The sequence below is a fragment of the Nelumbo nucifera genome, chromosome 6 (assembly GCF_055504915.1).
Source record: "Nelumbo nucifera cultivar China Antique chromosome 6, China Antique-T2T, whole genome shotgun sequence".
NCBI classification, from domain to species: Eukaryota; Viridiplantae; Streptophyta; class Magnoliopsida; order Proteales; family Nelumbonaceae; genus Nelumbo; species Nelumbo nucifera.
Window position 1 is genome coordinate 22,274,233 of NC_142654.1, and position 25,067 is coordinate 22,299,299.

At 37.0% G+C, this 25,067-nt stretch overlaps 1 protein-coding gene and 1 pseudogene across 2 annotated transcripts; both read left to right on the forward strand.

Moving 5' to 3' along the window:
* The first annotated feature begins 214 nt into the window (after positions 1 to 214).
* On the forward strand, positions 215 to 15,221 carry FZR2 (FIZZY-related 2). Its single transcript, XM_010274307.3, has 10 exons — positions 215 to 962; positions 1,047 to 1,169; positions 1,310 to 1,414; positions 12,603 to 12,782; positions 13,076 to 13,138; positions 13,257 to 13,451; positions 14,110 to 14,211; positions 14,303 to 14,365; positions 14,535 to 14,603; positions 14,763 to 15,221. The coding sequence occupies exons 1-10, from the start codon at positions 381 to 383 to the stop codon at positions 14,814 to 14,816; spliced, it is 1,536 nt and encodes a 511-aa protein (XP_010272609.1). The 5' UTR covers positions 215 to 380; the 3' UTR covers positions 14,817 to 15,221.
* A 5,533-nt stretch (positions 15,222 to 20,754) lies between these two features.
* LOC104608349 (uncharacterized) lies at positions 20,755 to 22,490 on the forward strand (annotated as a pseudogene). The gene is made up of 2 exons (XR_016077807.1): positions 20,755 to 21,805; positions 21,914 to 22,490. The product of XR_016077807.1 is annotated as an uncharacterized LOC104608349 (transcript).
* Positions 22,491 to 25,067: the final 2,577 nt, after the last annotated feature.

A 25,067-nucleotide genomic window follows, 5' to 3' on the forward strand; every position in this document is an offset into this window, starting at 1 on the left:
TTTCCCCTTTGGCTTCTTTCCTTCTTTGTGTCTCGGTCTCGATTCTGAAAACAACAACCAATCAGCCTTTCCGTTATTTCGGGTTGGTCTAATTACTAAATTTTTCCCGGGAAACTCAACAGTAATGTAGAACCAGGAAAACTTCCCAACCGAAGTAATTGATGGTCGTATCTCGTTTCTCTTCCCAGTAAAACTCTTAAAAAATCCAGTAAAAGGAGAGCTAGCCCTTGCGAAAGAAATTTCAACACAGAAAACCCTTCTGAAGGCGAGTGAGACACAGAGAAAGAGAGAGAGGGAAAGCTGATCTCTCTTATCTCTACTTCTTTATAGGGGTCTATCTCTCTCTGAATCAATTTTGAGATTTGGGGCAAATTCCTGCGATGGGAGATCCTTCAACTCCTTCAATCGACAATCGATCAGGTCTGAGAGGACCTTCTTCGTCTTTGATCTCCTCTGCTTCTCCTCCTCCTCCTTCTTCAAAGTTGAATCTCCCTCCTAACATGTCTCGAAGCGCGCTGTCCTTAGATGCTTCTCCTTCTTCTAGCCACATAGATCGTATGTTGGGTGTAGGTTACCATCCTTCGCCTTCTAGAACTATCTACAGCGACCGTTTCATTCCTAGCAGATCTGGCTCCAATTTTGCTCTCTTCGATATATCGCCTTCGTCCCACTCGTTGGCCGAAGGTCGGGAGGACGGTTCCGGTGTCTACACCACTCTGTTGAAGACCGTACTTCTTGGGCCCGATTCTGCGAATGTTTCGCCTGTGACCCCTGAGAAGCAAGCGGGATTCAGTGGGGCGCATTCGCCATTGAGCCCTCCAAGTAGGAATATCTTTAGATATAAGACGGAAACGCGGCGTTCGCTCTACCCTCTTTCTCCGTTTGGGCTTGACGATGCACTGCCCGGGGTTATTCCTAGCCCAGCCAAGACTCCGCGAAAGGTTCCTAGGTCGCCTTACAAGGTAAAATTTCTGTTAGTTTTGCTGTTCTACTCTGATTGTGTACTTGTTCTTTCTCCGTTTGAGGTTAATTTGGATGTTCTCTAGGTGCTAGATGCTCCTCAATTGCAAGATGATTTCTATCTGAATCTTGTGGATTGGTCTTCGCACAATGTGCTGGCTGTGGGTTTGGGTAACTGCGTTTATCTATGGAATGCCTGTAGCAGCAAGGTAATCTCTGATTTTTTTTATTCAATTCTCGTTTTTATGTCACTCAAAGGACTTGCTTGTTATAATTGTAACTAACATGCTGTCGTGACCTTTCTCTTTCTTCGGACCAATGACATTTTTCTTTCATGTTCTAAATTCAGGTGACAAAACTTTGCGACTTAGGTGTGGATGACAGTGTCTGTTCAGTGGGGTGGGCGCAGCGTGGCACTCACCTGGCTGTCGGAACCAATAATGGCAAAGTCCAGGTAGGATACTTTTACAAACTCAATTGCATTTCTTTTTGGAAGGAGGGCATATGGATGTCAAGTTATTGAAGCATTTACTAGTCAGTTTAATCACTTGAAATTTGTAATTTTTTAAGTTTCAACTTTCATGGGGGTAACCGGGTAATTGCAAATTAACTAAGTTCTGGTCATTTAGGTTGTCTATCATGTCCAGTGGAGTTGACTGAACTTGCAGTACATGTTTCTGATTTACACTACTAATTACCAAATAGTATGATGATATTGAGTTGCTCAATCTTGTGATATTGTCATTTTAGTTTGGAACCTAAATTTTGTACATCAGAGTGTTGAGTATCTGGCCATAATATGTCATTACATCGATTTTCATCTTTATTTTATTTTGATCAACATATATGATATATTGATATAATCATCTTATTACTAGAAAATGAAAAGAAGGGAAAGTGCAAGTGGGGGCCGTTAGTCCTAGAAAATGAAGAAGGATTATAAATGAAAACCTCAACAAAAAAAGAATGTGTGCCATCTTATCCTTTGTTAAAATCACTAAATACATAGTTTGATTGACTTTGCATATAACTGATACCAATTTATGTAATTCAATCAAAATCCATATCCCATCCATTTGGCTACATGAACCCTGTTTTCCCATTCCACTCCATTATGGGCTAAATCTTCAACCAATTTTTTGAGTTCTCAGATCATTGATGACTACCTAAATCCATACCTTTTTCGGCTTTCCCTTTTTTTGATGAATACTTACCTTTTTCTTGATTATGTTGATGGATACTTACCTTGTTCTTCTAGAATCACCAACTTGCATCAGATCACTCCTTATGGTGCTAGGTGGCTTTCTGTGCATATGCAGAAACCATCTTAGTAGGACTGTTTAAAATTTCTCTACAAATCAACTCATTATCTCTATCTTTTCTAGATCTGCCACATAATCTTAACATCCTCTCTCTGCTATACTCATCTCGTGGATTTGAACATTCTGCCACTTAAACCAGTGCTTCTTAATACCAACACATTTACAAAATATCTAGACATGGACTTGGCCCTTTGTTCAAACTCCAAGTTCATTTGACTTCAAGTAGTATGTCTCCTTCCTCAACCATTGGACCTGACATGTGTCCATATGAATACCATTTATGCATGCACTTGGCCCCTTAAATTTCCTTTAAAAGATTTTCTTTTTGGATCAATAACAAAACTTTCATTAATCATTTAGAATAATTAATTACAAAGAAGGGGAGATAAACTATCTAAACTCCCCAACAGAGGCAAGAGCCCCCAAAAAGAAAAGAACCATAATTACAGTTGAGACCAAAATAGAGATTCCCTAATGACCCCTTGCTTGGCTAACCCATCAGTAAACAAGTTAGCAGATCTCTTCACCCAACTGTACTTATTTCCCTGTCCTTAGCAGCCACTTGAATTTTTTCTTTTCATTGCTGTAGCTCGACAACCCAGTCTTATCTTCTTTCAGCCACCCTACTACCACCTCCAAATTCCCTTCAACTACAAGCCTCCTTATGTTCATTTCTTTTGCCCTTTGGACACCTTCCAAGGCCACAAAGATCTCAGCCCTGAGGGAGTCACCTACACCAATTGGGCCTGAGAACATGGCTGAGACAATCCCATTCTCATCCCAACTACAAGCCTCCTTATGTTCCCTCTACCAATACCATCGAAGATCAGCTTTATAAAACCAATGGGGGGAGGGATCGAAGACATACTTAGACCCATTTTAACCTGGACAAAGCTAGCGATCTCTTTCTACATTCTCAACAAACCATCAATTACAGTTTCAATTCTCCTCTCTTTTTTTGAGAAGATTCTTGAGTTTCTTTCTTCCCACAAAGACCAACACACAACAGCCTTTAGGCATCTACACATAATCCTTCCTCTTTTCAAATGCTACCTGAAGAATGAGGAATAAAATAAGCCTTGCACATTCAATGGGGGTTCCACCTACACCCAAAAAGGGAGATGCCCATTCCCATATAGTTTTAGCAAAATGGCAAGAAACTAACAGGTGATAACCGGTCTCCTCATCATCTTTGTAGAGAATACACCTATGTGGGGATAAGCAAGTCCTGGGGCTCTTTCTCTGAAGTAGATCACTAGTATTGATTCTTTCCAGGAAAGTTTCACAACAAAAACTCCCAACCCTAGGAAGAATTGGCTTATACCAAATCTCTTTAACAGGGAAAGATAAGCCTACGGGGATGGGTGGGTGGTTGAGTTAAGACTTCAAGGAATGAGGCACATGAGAATGAGCCTGAGAGGGAAGGAGTCAAGATGCTGGTATCTTCCTTTGTAGGGTCCAAGAACACATTGTCAAGAATACTCGGGAAAGTCAAGGTGCTCTCCAAATCTGTATCCCTAACAGCCCTTCTCAGACCCAAATTCCATCCAATCCTAGAGCTTGAAGATGAAGGGACAATGAAGAAGAAATGAGCTTATTTTTCAAGTCAGAGAGAGAGAGCATAGAAGGAAGATTTGTTATTTTGGATAAGCCTTAGGTGTGAAAAGAATTCAATTTGTTGGTTATATATGTAAACAGTTGAATTATGTTAGAAGATTTGTTATTTTGGATAAGGATTAGGTGTGAAAATGAAATTTCATTGGTTAATTGGCTTTGCTTGTTTTACCCGCTGCAAATAGGAGCCAGAGTGTCATTAAGGTTAGTTTTGAATGGGTTTGGTTTTTGTAAGGGAGATGCTGAAAATAGATTTCAATTTGTTGGGTACAAATTAAATGGTTAAAGTACAGGAAAGAATTTGTAATTATAGGCAAAGTTCAAGAGAGAGAATGAAATTTTCCCCTGAACAAATGGGGGCATTCCTCCATCAGAAAGTTCTACAATGAAAAGGGCTTAGGTCAAACACAACAAATTGTGTATTTTGCTACTGAATACCAACTTTTGTTTTTCTGGGAAGCTGGCATTATGGTGGCAAGGGATTCCTTTGTTTAGATAATGATGAATCAGAGAAAGTTGTCAAATAGAACTTTTGCAACAACAACAACGTTTCTGGATTTGCTATGTTAGGCCTCAAGGAGTATGGGCTGCCATGCTTTCTTTACTTTACTCACATGTTTTACCAATCATTTTGATATTAAAACTCTAGAAAGTTCTTATGCATAAAGAAGGTGCAAGTGTGCCTGTTCTTATATATGAGAAACACTCTTCTCTTGTTCATCTGTCTTCTTTCCATTCATTAAGTGCTTTTTCTCTCTTTCTTTGTACAAGTGTGTTTCCCATTAAAAAACACAATCATTTCTTCTGCTGCTTAGAATACCTATTTGGAGTTAGAACTGCTGTAGATCTGTATAACAAAAACATCTAGTTTTTAAACAGACGAGGAATTTTATATTTCAGCACATGGGTAGAAGTTCTTTTTAACTTTCTGATAAAAGATATCTTTTTGCCTCTGATTGCTAACTGGATCAAGGGAATTTTATTAAATAGATACTAGGGAAAAAACAAATACAAGAGTAGAAACAATACCCAGCAACAAAATGAACATAGAAAGAGAGATGGCAAAGGTAGATAGGTTAAACCCTCAAGATAACCCTACAAAGAGACAGAGCTTATCCAAAACGGACCAGCCCCAGACTAACTAATTTATCCTTGCACTAGCCTAGACAGGGAGTCGGTCAAATAATTCGATTTATTTCCATACTTGATGGAATTAGATATTCCCTTTTGCTGTTAATGCTCTGCTGTGTCTAAGGTAATGTAAAAGAAATCAAGGGAATGATTTAAAAGGCATGCTTCATGCCTCAAGCATGCTGAGGCACACAGGCAAGGCATATTTCAAGGTGCACCTCACCCAGGCCCAGGCACAGCTGCTTGGAAAAGGTGCTTCCTGGTGGTGCGCCTTGCACTTCCAGCCCAATTGTTCACCTTTTGACGTTAAGTGGATGGGCTGGAGGCTTTGCCTATGGACCCCCAACCAAGCTCCTTGAGGCAAGTCCAAAGAAGTTAAATCCTTGGCACATATTGCAAAGAAAATGGTTTTGTAGTTTTAGTTGTAGTTTGATGGAGAATGTCTTGTATTACGAGGGATGAGAGAACAACATTAGCAAAAACGAGTTGTTTTCAGATTTTCCGATAACGAAAGAACATCAGAAGAATTGTTAGATCAAATCCTTTTAAGGGCTGTCCACTGACTAAAATCTTTGGAGTTGTTTTCAGATTTTCCTGTGGATGACTTGCTAAGAAACTAGAAAGAGATTGCTTCCATTGCTAGATGCAAGAGGACTCTTTGTCCGTTTTGGTCCCCTCCCCCCTCGGGCTTTATAAAGCTGAATTTTGATGGCAGCAGTGTAAGGAATCCAGGGCCCTGTCGGATTGGAGGAGTTTTCAAGAATGAGGAAGAGATTGTTATTGCTTTATTCTCTGGCCCTATTGGAGAAGGTGACTCTCTTAGGGCTAAGATCCTTGCAGCGCTTGAAGGAATTCGAAGAGCAAATGAATTAAATATTAGCTGTTTGATCCTGGAAGGTGATTCGAAGGTGGTGGTTAGTTGGTTGAAGACAGAGGACAGTGGTTTGTGGAACTTTAACAATGAAAAAAAACAGTTCTTATGGCTGGGTAGGGACATTGAGATTCAGTACAGCTGGGTGAAGAGGAGTGCCAACTCATTTGCAGATGGGTTGGCCAAGCAAGGAGTGAATAGGGAGTCTGTATTTTGGGCTAGTTTTTAATCTTTTCTCTTTGTACTCCCTTTGTTTTCTGTTTTTGGGGAGCTAAGATATTTTGTCTCCCCTCTTGTATCCATATTCCCTCTTTTCTTTTAATTTAATGAAGCTGGTGTTATTGATAAAAAAAAATATTAGCAAAAATGAGGTTCCACTCTACTCCAACTCTCATCACCATCATCTAAGTATTATCCCAACCATATGGAGTCAGCTACATGAATCCTGTTTTGTCATTTTGTTCTTTTTAATCTTGTATCCATTGTGAAATTATGAGCGCTTAAATCATTTCATACTTATTCAAGTCCTTTTTTGGTCTGCCCCTAGCCCTTCTAGCCCCTTCAACTTTAACAGTTTGGTAATTGCTTCTTCTTACGGGTGCTGTAGGCAAGGTTTTAAATTTCACAACTTATCGGCCCGTATCGGCCGATACGTATCGTTTCGGAAGAATTTCGATACACAAAATGTATATAATTAGATAGTTTCATAAATTTTCGTCCATATCGGACTGTTATGGGTCCATGTTGGCCTCATATCCGACCGTTTTGGGTATGATCGATCGATACAATCTCGAAACGGGCCAATACGCATTATGTATCAGCCGAATTTGATTTCCCTCTCTTTTTTAAATTCAAATTCAAATTTAATTCATCTCTTCTCTCTCTCTCATTAATATCAATTTTAATTAAGCATTTAAATTTGAGATGTCATTAAATGTTAATATTATTTAATTAAATGCTCATTTGAGTTACCTTTAATAAAGGCATTTAATACATCATTAAATGTTATTTAAGTCAAATAACTTGTTAAAAATCATAAACCGAAGGTAACAAGCTTCGGACCCTAGTCATTTGCTTACAACAATAATTAATTAACCACTATGCTAACCTTAATTACTTATCATAATAACATGTTTTCTTATGCTTAAATTAATCTTTCTTGCCTTGGTGGATGCTTCCCAAAAAATGCTAAAATTTGATTATTAAAATTTATATAACAATAAGATGAATACAAATTATATTTATTTATTAAAAATTAAGGTATATATTAACTTGTATACATAATAAATATTAACTAATAAATGGCTTCAAAAAAATATTAACTAATAAATATTAGTATATATACACACACATGCATTTTAGTTCTTCTATTATTTTTCAATGGTTACTAATTATATCCCAATACTTTATATAAATCATTAAAGAATGGTTTTTATGTTTAAATAAATTAGTTATAATCACATAAAACTCATTTTTATTGTTGTTCATATTTTTTAAGGACATGTGTATCTTGATTTTTCATCTGTATTTATGCGTTTCCAAAGCATATATTGATATGTATCTTAAAATTACCTTGATACACCTTGCATTTCCGATACTTTGAACCTTGGCTGTAGGTGGTCTTTGATGCACATGACCAAACCATCTTAGTCTACTTTCTCTCATTCTATCACCTATTGGAGTTACTCTTAGGTTCCTTCAAATGACTTCATTGGCGAACTCAGGCCTTTTCTAAAAAGGAATAGTGTTATGGAAAGCATTACCATTGGTGATTAGTTGGTGCCTATGGAAAGAAAGAAACATCTGCATTTTTTAAGATAGGGCCAATCCCCTGAGAAAGTATGTGCAATGGTGGAGAGAACTCTGCTGAAATGGGTTTCCATCAACAGCCTATTCAAGGGATGCAACTTTAAAGTTTTTGTAGAACAATGGAACTCGATAATATGGGATGAAAATTATGTATTGTAGAAGTAGTGTTTTGGCTATTCTCTGTATTGCTGTTTGAGGAAATCTCTCCCTCAACAGCTTATCTCTTTCTTTATATTGTTAATATATATACCACCATTTCTCAAAAAAAAAAAAAGTTTTTATATTCATCCATTTTAGCATATGCATTTTTGCTACACATTTTTTGGACATGTTTCTTAACTGCCCAACACTCTGCTCCATACAGCATACCTGGCCTTACAACTATTTTATAGAACTTTCTTTTTAAGCTAAGCGGTATTTGCTTATTACATAAGACTGTGGATGCACCCCTCCAGTTTGCCCATCATGCTCTTCTATGGGCAACATCCTCCTCAATTTCTTTTTTTTTTCTTTTTGATCAATACATCCTCCTCAATTTCTCCCTTATTATGAATTATCTAACCAAGATACTGGAAAAATTCACATTGAGATATCTCTTGGTCTCCAATCCTAAGTGTACCTTGATTTGCAGTCCTATTATTATTAAATTTGCATAGCATATATTCTGTTTTAGTCCTACTTATTTTAAAACTTATTGTTTCTAAGGTATTTGTCCATAAACTTAACTTTGCATTTAATCCTTCATTAGGTGCATCTAAGGTTGATGTGGTTAGTTTCATTATAGGTTTTGAGGATTGCTAAAAGAATTCATCCTCCTCACCTTACTGGTCTTGGTGACCCAACTAATGCGCTTAAGTGACCCAAGAGGGCCTTGAGTCCATGGAGGTTGACACATTACCTCAATGAATATAAAGCTAATCTAAGTTCTTTATTGACATGCTTACATTGGATTCATAGGGAGTTCAGTTTGGTTGCTGTGGTGATCAGGTGTCCATACCTGACCTGGATTTTTTTTTTTTTTGGTTGAAAACCTGTCTTGGTCTTGAGATTGACTTGTTTTTGATAAATGGTAAGATGATGACTAATTATGGAGGAAGAGCATTTTTGTCCTGATAAGATGATCAATTGATCATACATGCATGCAGATGGACAGACACAGACACAGACACACAGGGCATGTGTAGTCTATTATTAGGCGGATTTGACTCTAAGAAGGGCTGACTGAAATTATTACAACCCAAACTAGTGCTTCATCATGTGAGTTAATGAATGCATACATTTTCCCCTTTTAACCCTCTCTCTATGACCCTACTTTTTTTTGTCAGTAAGAAAATTTAAAATTTGAATTAATATGTGAAACAGAAATCACAGCAGAGTGGTTATCCAACTACCCAAAGACATAGTGGACTATGATTCAAAGCCCTGGATGGAAAGAATTACAATAATGCCCAAAACATCTACTGCCTGAAGACCCCTTGTTTTGTTAATGTGTCAGCTAAACCATTGCAGTTCTCCTTACCCAAACAAAAGTAGCATTCAAATCTTTTGACAGGCTATCTATTAATAATGCCCAAAACATCTACTGCCTGAAGACCCCTTGTTTTGTTAATGTGTCAGCTAAACCATTGCAGTTCTCCTTACCCAAACAAAAGTAGCATTCAAATTTTTTGACAGGCTATCTATTAATAATGCCCAAAACATCTACTGCCTGAAGACCCCTTGTTTTGTTAATGTGTCAGCTAAACCATTGCAGTTCTCCTTACCCAAACAAAAGTAGCATTCAAATCTTTTGACAGGCTATCTATTTTCCCTAAGGGCATCCCTATAAATCCAAAGCACATGGTGTCTTTATGTAGTCCAGGATACAACTAATTTTGAATTCCCCTTCAACTTCCAAATTCTTGAAGTTAGACTGCTTAGCAAGACTTAGGCCTTGCACTAAAGCCATCAGCTTACCTTGCTGACGAAGATCTAGGACTTGAAGCTGTTTAGGAATCACAACAGGGCAGGGATGGGTTTTACATATCCCGACCCTGACCCCGAATACATGTAGTACCCATAGTTTTCTAGGCACCAAGGTGAGGCTAGGTGCGGCGAGCCTCCAAGGGTGCCTTGTCACCTAGCGCCTAGGTATCGCCTTGACAACTTTGCATGTACCCTACCCTGTACCCTGGTGGGGCTGGAAATCCCAGCCCCAGCTCCATCCCCATGGAGAACAGAGATCCCCAAATTTGCCCCGCCCCTCCCTGGCCCTTGTTAGCCATGGTAAATGGGTAAGGATAGAAAGGATTGAAACTATATATATTATATTATATATGAAAAATAATTAAGAAATATATAATCTAATATCTTAATGGTAAATGGGTAAAGATGTAAAGGATTGAGACTTTTTTGATTGGTTGTGGTCATAAAGGATAGAAACTTGACCAAGTTTTCTTCCTTTTTTGTAAATTCTTCTAAAAGTCCTAATATCTTTATGTTTAAATTTTTAAAGGGTATGCCAATGGTTTGATTTATCAATTATATGTGTATATCTGGGTGGGGTGGATAAATACTGTCCCACCCTATCCCCGGTCAGAATAGCTTCAGGTTTCCTCGAAACCCACCCCAAACCTGGTCAATGGTCAACCCCCTAACTGGGGGTGGGATGGGGCCTTGGTGGAGGCAGGTCAGATTGCCATCTGACCGACCTCAAACCAGCCTTGAATTGACCCTACCCATTTTGTTATTGGGAAGGGTCTAGTTCTAAATTCTTGGAAGCAACCCCCACCCAAGACAGTTCTAGGGGTTAGAGGTTTATCCTACCTGGACCCACCCAAAGAACCGACCTTGGTTGACCTTGGTGGAACTGGTCTTAGTATCAAACTTGCCTGGAGAAAAAAATCCAAAATACTTTGAGGATGTGAAGATTTAAACCCAAACACTCATGGTTACAAAGACCATGGTCTCACTTGACCCATTGAATTACTCAAGTTTTTTGATCATTTTTCTTCAATTTAATATTTGTGTATAGTAAGTAACATAAAAGGTAATATTTACAAAATTTAAATTATAATGATAAGTTTTGGACTATATTATTGTTGTTGTTGCTGTTATTATTATTATTGTTATTGTTGTTGTTGTTATTATTGTTATTATTATTATTATTGAAAATCAAGATTTTAAAGAACAAGTTCTTTTTTTTTGGGTGGGGTGGGGGGGTAAAGAAAGAATAGGTTCCACGGGTAGACCCTAGAACAGACCCTAGAACCACCAAGTCCAGAATTGACCCTAAGGCCTATCTTAATAAGGTTCCAAAAACCTGGGACCGACCCATGCTCACCCCTATCTAGGTTTAGCCTGTAATATGTTATATATTATATATACATATATGTGTTATATTATATTATATATTATATGTATAAATATTATATACTATATATAATATTTTATTTTATATAAAGTATATGACATAAATATTATGTATAGGGAATTATCAAAAAAAGATATTATGTATAGGGCTACAACTTTGGCAGGGATAGCCCAAACCCAGCCTGAAAAACTAGGGTTGGGTTGAGAAGTATGAAGCCAACTTTACTTTGGGTTGGGTTAGAGTTGAGGCCTTAACCAACCCAACCCACCTCAAACCCTTCTTCATATTTACATGTATAAGCATTATATAAATATGCATTTATGCATGCAAGTACTTATGTATATATGTATTCACTATTCATGCATGTATGCATATGCAAGTGCAACTATGCATCCATAAATGCATATATCTATATATTTATGTATTTTTTGCTGCAAGTAATTATGTATTTTTGTGTAATTGTGTATACATATTTATCTATCTATTTGTCTATCTATACATGTATGCATGTACATTGTATGTCAAAAATTTTAAGTTTATAGGCAATTCTTTTAAAACATGATAACTATGTTCTATTACATATAATAATGCTAAAATTGAATAACGCAAATTCTTAAGAGTGTAGGAAATAAGTACATTTGGCAAAAAAGAAGAGAGAAGTCGGGCCAACCCGAGCCCAACCCAAAGTTTTATGGTTAGGTTAGGGTTAGGGTTATGGGTTCACAATTTGGGTTGGTATAGAGTTCACCTCAACCCAACCTAACCTGGACCGTCTTGCACCCCTAATTATATGTCTAATATTTTATAGATTAAAGTAATAGGCCCAAAGCTGGCCCAGTCCATGATCACCTGTAGCTGTTTGCATGTGTCAGATCACATCCCATCCACCCCGTATGAGGCCATTTTCAATTTTCCCATGTCAGAATTAATTCATAATTCACACTCCACGGATGTTATTTGTAACTTCCCATATTCCCACTTGGGTTTAGCAGTAGTAGCATATTTTGTTGCTGTTGCTTCTGGATCCATCATTGGTAATCAATTTGCCTGGATAATCATAATTTCATTGAACATGAGAACTTGGTCTTGTTACTTGATGCACTTCAAGCAGATGATTAAGTGATGCAAACGCCAAGTAGAAAAGGGATAATAAATAGATAAATAAATAGGGTTCCTTCTACCATGATTCATTAAATCTGCGGATTAACTTATTTTAGCCTCAGAATAACTTTTAGAGTGTGAGCTTATAGTTGCTTGTGTTATTGCATTTGCTGTTGTTAGCCTTTAATTTAAGTTGTAATATTTCTTGGTTGAAAATCTAATGGTAATTCCCATTCTGAAGTAAGTTGACCAATAATACTCAATTTCTTCATGGTTTTTAATTATCAGTTATTATTATCTAATATAAATTGTTTTTATTTCATTTCTTTTAATTGAAGGATCTAATGCTATCTTACCTCTATAATTTTAAGTACTTGCAAGCTATTCTTTATTCTGAGTTACCTGTATATTAACTCAAGGGTTTGAAATCTTCCTTCTGTAGATTTGGGATGCATCACGCTGTCGTAGGGTGAGGACTATGGAGAGTCATCGACTACGAGTTGGGGCTCTTGCCTGGAGTTCATCACTGTTGTCTTCAGGTAGTCGGGATAAGACTATTCTTCAACGTGATATACGTGCTCAGGAAGATTTTGTTAGCAAGCTGACTGGGCACAAGTCAGAGGTTAGCCAATGCAACTTTGAATTTCTGTTAGATATTTGTGTTTGTATGCTTTTATGCAGCTATTGTTTGTAAACTTTGTTGTCATGGATTCTTTTGTGTCAGTTCACTCAAAAAGAACAGAAAAATTAGTGGCTACTAGTTTTATCTATGCAAGAGCAGTTTGTTTATTTAAAATTGATCTCCTACAATGATTTTATTATCATCAATTTCTTTTTCCAAATAATTTACCTCTATATTTTGTTACCTGTGACAGCTAAAGATCATCTTGGCCTAAAAATTTTCTTCTCATATAGGTTTGTGGACTGAAGTGGTCTTATGATAATCGTGAGCTAGCATCTGGAGGAAATGATAATAGAGTGAGTTATTTGATTATGTTTTTCCTGCCAATTCTTAAGATGTTAAATCCATTCATGTGATAATTTGCAATGACCAAAGGTCATTGTTCTTAGATCTGTATGTGTTTCCTCTGTGCAGCTTTTTGTTTGGAATCAACATTCCACACAACCTGTGTTGAAATACTGTGAGCACACTGCAGCTGTAAAAGCAATTGCATGGTCCCCACATCTGCATGGGCTTCTTGCTTCTGGTGGTGGAACTGCAGATCGGTGCATCCGATTTTGGAATACGACCACTAACTCGCATTTGAGCTGCATAGACACAGGGAGTCAGGTGATATATGTCATTAAATTGTTTTTTTTCTTTTTTGTTTAGAATATAGGGTTTTTTTTAAATCATTTCCTACTGACTTAGTTGATGCACTGTTTTGGGGAAAAAGGAATTTTAGCATGAAGTCATTTAAAAGAACAGGTGATGAAGAAATAAATTGAGAGAACAGGGAAAAAGTAAAGAATCTGGATTTGCTCCTCATAGAGCGTGCCTCACACCAATCTCACAGTACTTGGAGCTGCACGTCGGACTATCTCCGTACTTGTAAGTTGCCATTCATGGGAAGATGTTCCCAATGCACGGCTGCAACATGCTGTGAGGTTGGTGTGAGGCATGTTCTGTGAGGAGCAAATCGGAATTCAAAAGTAAAATATGGAAAGGGGAAAAGAAAAGGTATAACTTCTTGTTTCGCACATGGAATGCAAAATATTGTTCCTACACATGTTGAAGTGTTTTATGCTATTGAGCTATGGTGCAAACTTAATGCAGTCGGGTGCGATTAATTTTCTCTGTAGTTTTTGGAAATCCATTGAAGCTTATTACCTAATTTCTTATGTAGTTTGCCATAATTGAACCTTGATAGTTAATAACAGCAAGTAGGTGCTGCTCAACACAGAAAAAGCATGCATTTTATTATCCTTACTGGCTCACAATGATTCAGGTATGCAATCTTGTGTGGTCCAAGAATGTCAATGAACTTGTCAGCACCCATGGTTACTCGCAGAATCAAATAATTGTATGGAGATATCCTTCCATGTCAAAGGTATGTAAATTAGAATTCTCAAACTTTTAAGAAACAACAAGGTTGTTGGACTAATTTAATTTATTTTTATAATGACTGTTCTCTACTGCAGTTGGCAACACTTACTGGCCATACATATAGAGTTCTTTATCTTGCCATCTCACCTGATGGACAGGTGGGCCATCTTCAACATTATTCATTTCTCTTGTTTAAAATAAGCAAATTAGAACTCTCTCTCTCTCTCTCGCTTGCTCGCTCACTCTTGCTCTTGCTCTGAGTAGTGTATGCGTATTTTTCATTGTTCTCTGTCTTTCTACAACTATAATAGTTGCCTTTTTACACAGACAATTGTCACCGGAGCAGGAGATGAAACACTTAGGTTCTGGAATGTTTTCCCTTCTCCAAAATCACAGGCAAGTCTTGTTTTCTGGAGAAAAGTTCAATATCATTTTAATTGATTCTTCTTCTTCCTCTTCTTCTTCTTCTTCTTTGACTTTTTAATTCTTTCACCTTTAAACAATGCTACTCCTTTATACTTTGAATACTCATGTGGAATGAGCTGTTCATGGCAGAACACCGACAGCGACATTGGAGCATCATCTCTCGGCAGAACTCAAATCCGGTGATCACTGCTGGTACTCTAACATTGAATTGCAAACAACTGGGAATCCTTGATGCAGTCCAAGAATGAGAAAGGTTGTCTTTTATTACAGGTCTGGATCATGACGCAGATACTTATAGTTAGATCTGCTTCAACCACGTCACTAACCAGAAATTGAGGGAACCAAAGAAGTAATGATAAGAGAGAGTCATCTATTCCAGTCTCTTGCAAGTTGCAGATTTTGAATCTCTTTTTACCTTTTCCTTTTTACCTCATAGAGATGATGTATAGTGGGAGTTTGTCGATAATCATTGCTGGCTGCTCCCTCGCTTTGTTGTATAATTGGAGAGAAATAGAAGACTAATGGATGAAGGGAACATCAAGATGTAACATGCTCTTATGCTTTTGTAAATAAATTATTTTTCTTTCACATTGTCGTTTTTTACTTGTAGATTACATCACCTGTGTCCATCGTTGGGAGAATGGTTCCACTTATTGTTTGCATTTCTATTCTAATTATACGCCAATCATGTAGCCACTTTATTAGTCTCAGGCCAGAAATTATAACCTAGTTGAGTAGGAGTGGGGTACATTATTTTTGGTAACGTGAGCAAGGAATTTGAGAAATGGTTCGTACCATTGTTGGTAAGTGGAAACTGACACTCCCAGATGGAAAAAAAAAACAAAAAGCTTTTTTTCTTTTTGCTTTATATTGGCAAGGAGAAAGTAAAATGTTGAGATCCACTCTTCTTACTTCTCTAAACCTTGCTGTGGTTGCGAACATCATCTAGTGTCCTTGTGCAGTGGTACAGTGTCGGGTCCTCCATTCGGAAAGGATGGTTGATAGGAATGTACCTTGCGATTTATGAAAGATAAATATTGCTGGTGCCATTGCAACCTCGTCTGGTTATCTGACGTAAACAGGGAGGCTGGAACTGAATTTTGAACTCTACCCTCTAATATGATGTGTAATATTCATTAAGTAGTTTGTTAAGACAATAATTTTTAAGGAACAATATTGGTTCCACCATGCATTAGCCGATGGCCTGTTAACCTATTTGTGGATAAATATTTATTCCCATCTTTTTTCTTATTCTTATTGTGCAGAAAGCGCACAGCAATGTATGTTCAACCAATTAAAATAACAGAAAATATAAACTAAAATAGTAATAATAAGGAAAATAACAAAAAAATAGGAAGTGGAGGAAAATAATTAAATAACAGAAAACAAAAAATTAAAATTAAAATAGAATGAAAGTATTTTTTTATTATTATGTATTTTATTCTTATCTTTATTCTTGTTCTCTTCCTTTGGTTTTGAGACATTTTATGGGTATTTTTTTCATAAATACAAAATCATCTTAGTAATAGGGATACAATTTGGGTTGGTCTGAGTTGATATTTTATGCTGTTTCGGGCTTAGTTCTTTGGGCTGGACTCATTCAAATTTTGAATTTTGGCAAAAATCCGATCTGAGCCCACCTAAGTTACACCCTACTTGATAATAAATAAACATCAAGATAGGCGTTAGTATACGCGTGAAACTATAGGAGGTGTCTTAATAAATGACCCATTAAATTTTCAGTTTGTTGGCTAACTCATTACTACAACTTCATAGCTCTTTTAAGCTATTACTTAAAAAATAAAAGGGTATGTACCACTTCATGATACACGACTTCAACACTGCCACAAAAGCGAGGGAACAGAGAAACTTCCAAAATATCTCCATTGTATACTGCTTGTCCTCACCATCTTGAGTACATTCACCCAAATCCATTCCATTGCTTGTTATTTTGTTTTGTCATTCTTAATTTGTTTTGTTTGGGCATGTAGAACCTAGTAACCTATCTAAGAGCAAGGAACAAAGTATCACTACGTATTGTATCATATCTATATTTATACTACTATATATTAAAAGTATGAATGCAACTGTGGTACTTTTATTTGATTAAAAAATAACATGATTTTTTAATTTTTGGTGTTTTTTCTACAATTTATATTTTTTAATTTTGTTTTTCAATTTCTATAGTTTCTATAAATTGAATTTATTTTGTGTGCAATTTATATAATTTTTTATATTTTTCCAATTTCTGTGTTTTTATGTATTTTATATTTGAAAATATTTTTTGAACTTTTCCTTTTTTTCATATCTAAATATTAAAATATCTGTATATATTTTATATTTTTCTATGAAGGTTAAAATGGTAATATATTAACAGTTGTTAGTCTCTTTAACATCAAGTTAGTTACATGGTGAGTTTTAGACATTTGAAAAGTTGTGGTGAGTTTAAGAGAAATGCTGAAAACTCATGATGAGTTTTTGACAATTTCCCTTTTTAATTTAGTCCATCTCTAATTGTAATGACATAAATGTAATTTGAACAATTACTTTTATCTTTATTCAAATCCTTACTAATAAGTCTTATATTTAAGGTAATAAATCCCATTAACATTCATTCTATCCTATTCTTTACTAAAATACTCCTATTTTTGAATTTGTTCCTCTCTAATTGTGAGGGCACAAAATGTAATTTGAACTACTACATTTCTCTTCATTCAATTCCCTCTCATTAAATCTTATTAACTCCCATTATTTCATTGAATATTATATTAATTAACCATATTAAATTAAGGAAAATAAGTGTGATAAAGAAAAATTAATTTTATTGATGATATAAATAAAATACAAATTTAAAACCCAAAATGGAGTTGTTTTTCTGTTTGGTGGCAAGTCAACTATTCAACCTTTGAGGTCAAAATGTGTCAACCCTTGATATGATTGTTAAATGATAATAAAATACAAAAAATAAAAACATTTAGTCACATCTTCAATAACATATATTCATAATGTTAAACAAAAATAAATGTAACAAATAAGAATATTTTTTATAGAGACGAATATATATAACATAACAAATTATTAACTATCATTACCATCATAAAAAATTGTCATGTACAAAATACATGCACACTTACTAATGTTGATGTTTAACATTGGATGATACATCAGATATGAGGGTTTAGGGCTTTGATGTTTAACCTTGAAATGATAGGTGAAGTCAGACTTTTAGTATGTATGGTTGTTGGAATATGCTAACAAGTGGTTTTCAATGTATCAAAAGTAACAATATATACTTTGTTCCTTGCCTACGACATTGCTACTTTAAAGTTGCACTTAAACAGTGAAATCAAGATCTTTGATGTATTATGGCCCCACCTTGAATTAGATGAAGTGACAGTATAGATGGGACCATAGCAATATATTTATGACCATAATTCTCCTTTCTAGAACCATATCGCAATAAAAAGTGAACTCAATATAATTATAACCAAATTCTTGGCAATTCACCACAGGTCTGATTAAAAGATAAACCAACCATACAAGGTGTCTTGGTGCTGAACCGATTATTAATGGGAATAAAATCATAGATCTAGAATCATTCTGATTAATTAGGATAATTGGGTCTGACTTGATAGATCTTATTATATATGTATATATATATATATATATATATATATATATATATATTATTTTTTTATAATATGATCTTAATAAAAATGACAGTAAAATGATAAATTATTTGTGTTAATAAATCAAGTGTTTTAACTAAAATTATCGTATGCATTATGTATCAAATTTATCTTTTTTAGACATAAAATATAATAAAGTTATAAAAAAAAACTTTATTATAAGTGGTTCCGAACAAGCAAGAACTAAAACCAACCTAATTATTAATTTGAACAAAATTTCAAAACTATAACCGATATAAGTGGTTCAATTCAGTTCAGTCGGTCAGGTCATGGGGCTTCACATCCAAATTTGATCCGAAACCGAATATAATGGATTAAATCAAATTAGATTCAGTTTTAATCTAAATCCAATTGACTGTTTTAAAATAGAAAAAATCCATTCCACTGACAGCCAGTGCTATCTATAATGGATAAATTAATGGATAGCCAGTGCTATCTATATATCCACAAGCAAATCAGATTTCCTGTTCAATACGCTATTCATATTCTATCCCTCTTAAATTATAGCCACACATCGACATCGACATCGACATCGACATCGACATCGCCATCGCCATCTTATATTATGAGAAATGGGACTGCAATGAACTGTAGGTAGGGGTGGGGCACGAGTAGAGAAGGTGAATAGGAAATCTGTCCACGTCCATAAGGCTGTTCCTATGTTCCTATGTCAATACTAGCCAATAACGATTATGAAGACATGGTTGCGGGCATTGCGGCTTAAGCTGCAAAAATCAATTTTATAGTGAAATTAGTGATCAGTTAGCCTATTCCAAGCTGCTCAATCAAAGCAGATCAGCAGAAGCCCACTCGCAGATGTTTTGTTTTTCCAAGTAAAAATCTTAAGATGGTTTGAAATGGGTAGAGTAAGGACCTGCATGAAAGCAACTTTTGCTTTTGAGATGATGGCAGCCCAACGCAAACACGAGAACACTTGCTTTTTTGCTTTTCTGACGTGTGATAGACAAAAAGCAGAAGTTGCAAACGTAATTGAAAGGACACATGAAACTGGTGTGGTGCAGCTGCAAGCTGTTCACCAAAAGAAACCCAGTCTGCAACTCTGTGAATTGTGAGAAGTTTTCCTCATAACCCAAATCTGGTTGTGACACGTGTCCTCACTGGAAACCTTTTCTCTTTTTCTCTCGTGGAGGTGACTCACTCACTGGACACTGATTAGGTGACCAATAGTTTCTTTCTTTTTATCAAGTAAAATAAAATCAAAATGCATTAAACAGAGGAATAGCTCTCTCATACATAACCCAACTAGGTGGTAGATGGTTTATTAATCTACATGCATTCATGTCTATAAATACAATCCAAATAATACTCGAAAAAACCCCAAAGGATTAAGGGTTTATTTGGTTCTTCACAGTTAGTTTCAGACCGGAATCAGAATTGAAATCAGTTGGAATGAAATTCTCATTATCAAGGGAATGGGAGAGAAATGGAATGACTATTCCCTCAATTAGAAACTCAATTCCTATTCCGCCTAACCAAACGGTTAAAAATGGAATGTGCAACCAAATACTTGGCCATTTCAATTTCACCATATGGCACTAGAGATTCAATGGGTCGGGCCAAATGGTAGACCCACACTGACCCGATCCGTTGACATCTACTATAATTGAAGTATTTGTAAATATAAGTTTGGTTGAATATTGGTGTTTCTTATGGGATTGAGTGGATTGGGTCTGACATCCTCTCTTTTTGTTGTTTAAGAACATGTGTGGAATCATTGTGTTGCATTTCCGTTTTGCCTTCATGTAGGAAGTTAGGTTTCATCAAACCAAAATCTTATTTTCTTATGTTGATATCTTTTCTTTGTGTGGAATCATTGTGTTGCATTTTCGTTTTGTTTTTGCAATCACCTCCCATAAAGTTTCTAATAGAGTTGCAAGTAGATCCTCTCTGGAAAAATCTTTGAAAAAAATATGAAAATGTTCAAAATATCCATGCAATTATTATTGAGACTGGTTTCTACGGAAAAAAGAAACAATACAAATTTTATGAAGAACAAAAGCAAAGAGAATTTAAATGTTGCAGCTTTACCTTTAAGTGATTGATATGAAGAGCAACTTTGAAAAATAAATCAATTTCAGAAGAGATTGGAAGGATTTGGGGTAGTGATTCATATGAAGAGAAAATTTGGAAAACAAACATTTTTGTTAAAAGTAATTGTATGGATATTTTAGATATTTTTATGCCATTTTTTAGAAAATTCTATTAGAGGGGGTCTACTTGAAACTATGTCAGAAAGAAGTTTAAGTAGGAATGTCATCGATATTTGAAAATCTGATTTCAAATTCGAGATTCGATATAATAGAATTGAATTGGGAATGCATGAAAGAAAACAAGATGCACATGACCCCTTGGAAGCCAATTCTACTTTTAGGGATTTATAAATTAGGTGTGCCATGTGTTATTTAATGTTGCCTATGTGTTTAAAAATAAAAACAATAAATAATTATACTTGCATTACATGCCAAAAACACCCCACTATCCAAATTCCCGATGCTTTACAAGTAACAAATCTTCTGTTGGTGGAATCTTTTAACTCCACCGTGGCGCATTCATACAGTGATTTCTTCCCGTTCATCTCAATCAGCCATACTAAGCCAACGGCAAATCAAGTGGCTCACACTCTGGCTCAATTTGCTGTGATTTCTTCCCGTATCTGTACCTGAACAAGTGGCCCCGACTTCATTGTTGATGCTCTAGGCTCTAGCTCTGATATTTCAACAATTTTGTGCTTTAGCATTTTCAAAATGCTATAATTTAGTACTGAATTTTCATTTTATAACAATTTAGTATATCTAACGTTAATTCTTCGTTGATTAGAAGATAAAAAGACTTAATTATTCATCAATTATTTATAGATTTCCGATCAAAATTAAGAAAATGTCCCAGCTCGTGACGCCGGTGATGTCAAGCGAATGCGTCACTGGAAAAATTGAAATCGGAGAATTCAGTGCCGTTGCCGAAGAAGACGACTTGTTATCGTCGCTGGAACATTGTTGCGTCCCCTATTTTACTCCGTCGTTGCTGGAGAAGACTTGTTGCCGGCGCCGGAAGAGACAAATAGGGTAGTCTTTTTGCTATTGCTTTTTATCATCTTTCTCCAGCCCACGGAGGCTGAAGTTGGAACGTCGGAACGCCGTGAAGAACATCGACTACGATGTCTTCTCCCCTTCGTCTTCGTCACCACCTAGTCATCTCTCCTCTTCTCTCCGCTGCTACTCGCTCCCTCAAAATCTTTTCTAACACCAACAAGACTTGCTTCCGAATCGAAGGCACCGATGAGCTCAACCAAATTTGCCCTAAGAGAATCCCAGTTGAAAGAAAATATTTGCGTTTTCCGGAGGCCGATAACCGGAGGTTGCCGAAGGTGCTTGCAGCGAGAAGTTTCGGACCATCTTCGCAAGGCCGGTTACGACTGTGCCATATGCAAGTCAAAGTGGAGGAGCTCTCCAGACATCCCATCAGGTATGCATGATTCCTACTTCCGTCTCAAAAATTATGGAGCTTGATGATTTTAAGCGGAGTTTGATCAATTGAAGAACTGTGGTTCACTCTATTTTCACCTGGTTGCAGGAGAACACACCTACTTGGATGTGCTGGAGAAAAGTCCTAAGAAGGGGGAGTGAGAGTGGTGATTGAATTGAATTTCCGGGCTGAGTTCGAGGTGGCAAGAGCAAAGGATGAATACAACTGGTTAATGAACCGGCTTCCCGAAATTTTCGTTGGAAAGGCTGAAAGGCTAAGAACCCGAATCAAGATCTTGTGCTCTGCTGCTAAGGAAAGGAATGCATGAAAGAAAACAGGATGCACATGACCCCTTGGAGGAAGCACAAGTGCATGCAAGCCAAGCGGTTCGGGCCGTGCGAACGAACCACGCCGGCTCCATTGTTTCCGGTGGGATCTTCTGACCGGACGGCAAAGCCAAGAGTGTGATGCTAACGTTCGACTTGCTAGAGAAATTGCCAAACCTACATTGTACAACGGTTGAAGTTGTGTGATTCAGAGATCAAAACTCAGTTGTGTTTCGTTTCTTACTTGTTTCACTTTGAAGCTTACAGTATATTCTCCTCTGTAAATTTCGGAGAGAATAAAAATATAAATATGTATAGAAGGATAAATGAATTAATCACAGAAACAAGTTTTGTTTATTTGTCGCCTTTTTTTTCTTTGTTGTAATACTTGAGTTTTGTTGTTTGAGATTGGTGTTATAATCAAATGCAGATGATTTCGGAGGAAACAGACCTGTGACATCTGTTTACTTCGAAACATTTAATGGTGGTTTTGATCTTTTAGCATATTCTTCTAGTTAAACGTTGTAAATTTATTAGTTGCAGCAGTGAAGCTGCGGGAATTTTCAGAACTTGGCCACTTTATTAATTTGTGTTAAAATTTTAAGATGATTACAGATGAAGATGCGAAGCAGTCGGCGGAAGATCAAGGGTTTCCTTCGATTGTTTAGAGTTAGTGATGGAGCTGCCGAGCGACCGACAGGGGATCGTTCTGCTCCCCCTTCTCTATTTAGTGACGGGAACTCACTTGCTCCGGGATCTTCTGGTGCTGGCATCGGAGGCGTTGGCGGTGGTGGAGGAATTAAGGGAGTTCGGCTGCCGGTGCTCCCTCCACCGCAGGCAGTGTTGCTGAAGGTTGAGGATCGTTGTCAGCCATTCCTTCAACCCAAATTGAAGAGGAAGGGGAATAGGGTAAAATAGTCCGAATATTATCATTAAAGTTATTTTTGATATTATAAAATTATTTAAACCACATCTGATTGATGGTTTTGACTGATGATAAATTAACGTCGGGTATTAAATCATCGCAAAATGAAAATTTAATTTAAGTATTAGATTAACACGTTTTAAAATTTGGATATTAAATTAACACTCGACCTAAAATATACAAGATACCTATCGAATTTTTCTTTTTTCTTTTTTCTTTTTTTTAAGGAGAGAGAGAGGGGGGAGAGTTCGGGAAGCGGACCAACAGGAAAAAGGATCCACATATTGATAGAAGGGAATTTCTCAGCGGTTAATAAGATGATCAGGCAGAGTCAGAGCGGATGTACAGGAATTCACATGGGCTCAGTGGATTCCGGGTGGGTAACCAATTTTAACTACTAATCCGTGGGACTTGTACTCTTTACATCTGCATTCTGCAGCAATTAAGAACCCAGTTCATAATTGGCATAGGGGCTTCGGCCCATAACTGGTAAACTGCTTGGCGTGACAATACTGGACTCAGGTCCTAGTCCTACTAATCTGGATGAAACCAGTTACAGAGTTGGATCCAAAATTTTGGACCCAACTTCTACTAGTCTGGTCGGTCCCTCTCCCTCTCCCTCTCCCTCTCCCTCTCCCTCCGTAGTTTTCAAGACCCGACCTCAGATATTCAGATTTTAATATGATTTGATTTCAATTTCTGGAAGAAAAAAAAAAGATAAACTTTTTGAGTGCAAGTACGATCAGTTACAGATTGACCGTTTTGGGCAGTAGAGAATGGGCGAAGAGGTGACGGGATCTGTCTCACAAATGGGCGCCTCACATATACATCCACCGTATATTGGAAACATCTCTCGTGAATAATAACAAATAAATACGAGAGATGTTCTTAATATATATGATAGAATGTGTATGTGAGGCGCGATGTGAGGAGCAGATCCGGTCTCGGCGAAGAAGCGAAGAGGGGGAGGAGCCGAGGAGGGAGGATTCGAGGCAACACAGATGCACATCAGACCCCAGGTGGCCCCCACCTGAAAGAGAAAGATCACGCCGCCTGATTTATCATCTCTCATTTCAAGTTGACTATGACCGGCATACGTTCTTCTCAGTCCCGTCCTTTTCTTCATTATTAAACAAAACCATCCTCGTTAATCTCATCGTCTCACTTCACTTTCGTGAGTGATTTGGGCCCCACTTGAGCCCATTCCAACCGTAGTACCCGCCCCTGATTGCAAACCAAATAGCGGAAGAGTACATCTGTATCCATCCTCACGACTCATTTGTTGTGTGAAATTAACAAGACAACCATTCGGAGATCTGGACGTTCATTCTCATCATGCAGGAAGTTTTGTTTCTGTACGCTATGATCATTTTCTGATATTGATTGGCTCCTTTGATCTGGACGTCTGTCGAAAATGTGGAGGACAGCCATCTGCCGTCGATGGCGATCGATGATCGTGGTGGTGGACCAACTAGCGTCTAGCGGACGGTGTGGGGACCATCGCGTTATCTGTTTAAAGTGTGCGAGTACACACACAATTAACTGTGCCTTAATTGCACCGTAACTAATCTTTACTTGAGAAATAACGAATTACAGATACCTTTAATCAAACCGTTGGCTTCCGTACGAAAATGACTAGGAAAGAGAACAGCCCAATTGAACAGATTCCTCGTATGGGTAGTGGTGGGTCCCTCCCGGTCCCACTCCCACCCCAGGCTGATTCCCAACCAACCCTAATCCGTTATGAAACGCCGTTAGTAACGGAACTAAAGAACGGCGTCTGCGTCTAATGATGTCGATGCAAAATTACGAAAAAAGACATGCTGACAAATGTAACGGTCGAGTTGTTTATATTCTTTTTATGGGCATACATAAGATGGTCCATGTACTGCGATGCCATTAATTATTATTAATCTAATGAAATATGTGGGCCCGCTCTAGATTTTGTGCTTAACTGGGGATTAGCCCAGCGGGATAAGCCCTAACAGCCACAAATAGAGAGACAAATTTT